We start from the raw sequence: 4,769 nt of genomic DNA, 5'->3' as shown, positions 1-4,769 counted from the left end.
TCATAAATGTTCTAAACTAGGGTCCACAATAATACAATTATTAAAGGCTCGTGTAAAATTTATAGAAGCTTTCGAACCCTTCTCTGGGTTCATCTTCAGTCAAAAAGATGAACCCAGAGTAAGGTTCGAAAGGTTTTATAAATTTCACACGAGCCTTTAACACTTATATTATTGTGGACCCTTGAGAACAATAATAATATTAATATATATTTACTGAATTATCTGTATATCTGTATACCATCTAAATAGGCGGAAAAGGAAGGCCCACTATATGGATGAGGAAATACGTTAAAAAATAACATAACTGCAACCACCATTTATCAAATGATGAATGAAATATTATTATTATTCAAAATGGAAACAGATTCTTACAGAACAAGCCAAAAGGTAAAGAACTTGCTGGGCGACCTCCCACACACTAGAATGTTTAAATGAGGAAAAGACGCAGAGAAAAGAGGAGAAAACTGAAATGCATAATTAATAAAAAAAAATTAGTAAGTATACCAAGATTTAATAAAACAAATAATAAGATAACTGTTTAATGGCCACCAAAGAACTTCAGCAATGAACCTTTAATTTCAAAATGGTAAATTTCAGAATGCTATTGAACTCGAAAGAGGTCACATAGGTAAGTACTGGCATTTCATACTCCTTTTAATGACAGTACCTACATCTACTATAATTAATTCAATTATACCTATTAATCAAAACGACTGTTGCCGTCGAAATTTTAGTTACGACTTAACGATCGCTAAAGAGAGGACGGGAGAGTGACAATGCAAATTGCTTTCAAATACTGTGATTAAAGGGTGTTAGAAGAGACGAGAGAGAGAGAGAGAGAGAGAGAGAGAGAGAGAGAGAGAGAGAGAGAGAGAGAGAGAGAGAGAGAGAGATTCTCATCATGAAAGGTATAGATGAAAGCATTCTTTAGAATCTAATTAAGACAGTGAAAACATCTTCAATAATGAGATTGCACCTCATGTTATATTAACTCTTCACATTGTATATCATCAACAACCTTCTCTCTCACTCTCTCTCTCTCAAACGGTCCGCCGACTAGATAAAGAACAAGTAAATAGAAAGAATTCCCGAATGATTTTTCCTTATTTCTGAGATGCTTGCCAGAAGAGAAAAAGAAGTATAGACTGGTTTAAAGTCTTTATAAGTAGACAGTAGCTCCGAACAGTGCCACTGACTTCATTAGGAATTGCCTAAGAGAAAATATGTCCAGATAGCATTTTATATATATATATATATATATATATATATATATATATATATATATATATATATATATATATATATATATATATATATATATATATATATATATATATATATATATATATACACACATACACAAACACACACATACATATATAATATATATATATATATATATATATATATATATATATATATATATATATATATATATATATATATATATATATATATATATATATATATATATATATATATATATATATATATATATATATATATATATATAGTTACTATCAGTATTCTTACCAGGCTTAGGATCATAATCTGGCAGGACAACGCTTGTGGTGAAGGTCCAGAATTTCTCAGGATGCTTTTCTTGCAACGAGACTTCATCTCTGACGGAGGCGTCGATGGGATGCGGCAAAGACGAGGACTTATAGGACTTCTGAGACCTAGAGTCCCCTTCCAAGTCCTGTGCATGGAAAAACCGATGGATGTCCGAAATGGACTTTGGGTCTTTCCCCTGCTTGTCGCCTTTGTTCTTGCCACTTTCGTCGCCACTGTTTCCAAAGAGTGCCTGGTACGCCCCAGAATAGTTGAGGGCATTACTCCTCCTGAGGGTGCTGAATGTGTCAGAAAGGGTTGGGCGGGCGTTTCTCTTCTTGAGCTGGCGTTCCCTAGGGCCAGAATCTCCTTGGGAGTCGTCGTGGAAGTCGTCGTCATACTGTCTCTTGTACTTCCTAGCAAATGACCTTGTGATGGACTTGCTGAAGGATCGGCTGACTGAGCGTCCTACTCTCTTACTCAGACTTCTTCTGAGTTGAGACATGGAATCTGTTATGTGAGCCATAGAATCACTGATCTTGGACTGTCCTGCAGATAGGCCTTTACGGCTAACGTCTATGGCAGGACTGCTAACATGACGCTGTAGGCCTGCTTTCCTTTTTGAACGCCCAGGGGCCTCTGGTACTTCACGGTTGCCTTTTGGCTCATGCTTTTTCCTAGAGTCATCAATATAGTCAGGTGATGCATCGTGATTCTGTGACCACTCTTCTCTTTCGTTTCTGTCTTCTCTGTGACCTCTTTCATCCCGATGACCTTTGGTTTCTCTGTAATTTCTTTCTTCTCTCTGAGCCTTTTCTTCTCTGACCTTCCTTGCAAGTCTTTCATTCCTTTCATCCTGATTCCTGAAATCCTTCTGACTCCTTTCCTCTATAATATTTGTATTTTGTCTATACTCTCCATCATCTCTGGGAGTTCTAACATCCCTTTCATCTCGGCTGACCTCCAATAGCCCACGTGAATTCCTCTGTTCATTCTTCTTGATCTCAGCAAAGCTGCTCAGGCGACTGATATTCTCACTCTTGTCACTTACTTGATCTTCTCCATGATGTTCATTGAGAGTAATGCTTCTAAGCTCTTGTTTTGGAGTTAAAGGCGGAGTACTTTTGTCCTCTATATCGCTAAGTTGCATAAATGCCTGCCGCCGGTGAACCGGTGAAGGTTCGTTGCCAAAATTAGATTTCTTGTCACGTTGTGGGCTTTTGTTCCTTTTCGAAAGCTTGTCTTCAAAGAGAATCTGCAGTGGTGGAAGTACTGGCCCAACATAAGGCCCTATATTTTCCTTGAACACTGGAGAAGAGCCAGCACTAGCAGGGTTCCCTTTCAAGTGAGAGCTGCTTCCATGAGAGGCTGGTGATACAGGAGTGTTAGGTGATGAAATGCGCTCATCGGATGGCTTTCTATGCAATTTCATAAAGGGGGATCTCTTTGTAGCATCACTCCTTGGGGAACTACCCTCTGACTGCAGCTTTGCTTCCTGATGACTTAAAGGAATTACCTTATTTGGTGAATTTCCTCTTCTGTGTCCTTGAGAAAAGGGAGATATGGCAGGTTCTGGTGTTGATCCTCTTGAGAGACGATCAAAGTACTCCAGTTTGCCTTTGAAAGGCAGGGCAGTATCTGAAACTTGGTTACTGGCATTACCAAGGAATGAATACCTGCGTAATGGTTTTTTCTCAAAAGGGGAACTTGCATCAGCATTAGGATATATGTAAGAAAATCCAGGTTGCATAGGAGGCTGAGGTCGCCGAACAGGGCTTGACTCATTCCTTGGGGTATTTTGACCACTTCCAGCCTTTGGTGATTCCAAAATCTGAGGCCACCTTTGAGAGCCAGGGGAGGGTGAATGATTATGAGAAGCACCTGGAGAATGACCAAGATGCCCCTTAACATCTTTTCGACGAGAAGGTGAGGATCTTGGGCTTCTCCCATCATTATTACTTGTGGAAACTCGTTCAGAATGATGATGACGGTTTTTCTTACCATGTCCTTGAGATGCTCGGGATCTTTGAGAAATACCAGACCTGGAGTCAGCTACACTGCTGTTCTCAAGGCTGTCCTGGAATTCAGGACTGTTTTGGAACAACTGGTCAAGCCTGTACCGTTCCGCGTAAAGCTGATCGATTTCTTGGTCTGACACCACCATGATGACAAGAAGCTTTGCCTTTTACCCCTCGACATTAATTTCGATAAAAAGGCAACCTTGTCAAGGCATATCCTCAGGCAGCGGTGAAAATGGCTGAGGTCAAGAAGGAAACAGCAGCATTGGACTCATTTTTCTCTGTCCCCATCGCAGTTTAATCTAAGTATTAAACAGTAGCATAACCCACTAGTTACCATTCCGAACACACTCATAACACCACTCTTTTCTTTTTCAGACCACACCAACAACACTCACGAGGATTTATGTATTCCCGTTTTGTTAGAAAGGGTAAACAGGTAGATAATCCTTCAGAGCAATCACCACTAACAACTAACACATGATCCAGAAGTTACACACACATAAACATCCTGAGTTCTCGCCGGATGAAATGCACTGCCAGTCTGGAACAGCGAGAGAGGAAGAGCGTCTTGCCGGGTCTACCTGAGCCAGGACTCTGCCTGGAAGGAGGCGAGGGAAGATGGGGCTCTGCGCCCTACCGCAGGAGTAGGAGGGGGGAGGAGGGGAGGAAAACAGCCCCTACCGCAACACCCCTTCTCCAGAGGTAAGGGACCATCAGCGACCCATGGACTCCCGTCAACCAGGTGACGTCCAGCGAGATTGAGAGGGATTCCAGGAAATGAGAGATGTAGTGAAATGGACATACTGGAAGGATACAAGACATTGAATCGGAGATTTAATAATACTATTCGATGGACAGAAAGGAATATTTCCCGAGAGAGAGAGAGAGAGAGAGAGAGAGAGAGAGAGAGAGAGAGAGAGAGAGAGAGAGAGAGAGAGAGAGAGAAATTTTTACCAACCTCAGCTCCGAGAGCATTTGTATAAAAAGTACTCTATTCACATGGAAAATAAGCCAAAAGAAAAAATGGATAGCATTATGCTACCTACGGGGTATGAAGAGCCAGTGATTAAATATGATGAGGAGTCGAATGGAAAATTTTCTTAACACTACGAAAATTAAAATTAAGCTGCTGATAAAAAGATGGGAAGAGTTGAATAAAACATTAATATTCCAGTCAACTTTAAATCCATAATTTGC

General features: G+C 40.3%; 1 protein-coding gene across 1 annotated transcript in view; it reads right to left on the bottom strand.

Moving 5' to 3' along the window:
• LOC136837125 (uncharacterized) overlaps positions 1-4,098 on the bottom strand; it is a 56,927-nt gene extending 52,829 nt beyond the window's left edge. Inside the window, exon 1 of the mRNA XM_067101735.1 lies at positions 1,534-4,098. Within this exon, the coding sequence (XP_066957836.1) occupies positions 1,534-3,715 (2,182 nt within the window). The 5' untranslated portion in view covers positions 3,716-4,098. The remainder of the gene's footprint in view (positions 1-1,533) is intronic.
• Between the last annotated feature and the right edge of the window lie 671 nt (positions 4,099-4,769).

This window comes from Macrobrachium rosenbergii, chromosome 57 (assembly GCF_040412425.1).
Source record: "Macrobrachium rosenbergii isolate ZJJX-2024 chromosome 57, ASM4041242v1, whole genome shotgun sequence".
Classification (NCBI taxonomy): Eukaryota; Metazoa; Arthropoda; class Malacostraca; order Decapoda; family Palaemonidae; genus Macrobrachium; species Macrobrachium rosenbergii.
Note: the sequence above shows the minus strand (reverse complement) of the source record. Positions and strands in the feature narration are given on the sequence as shown.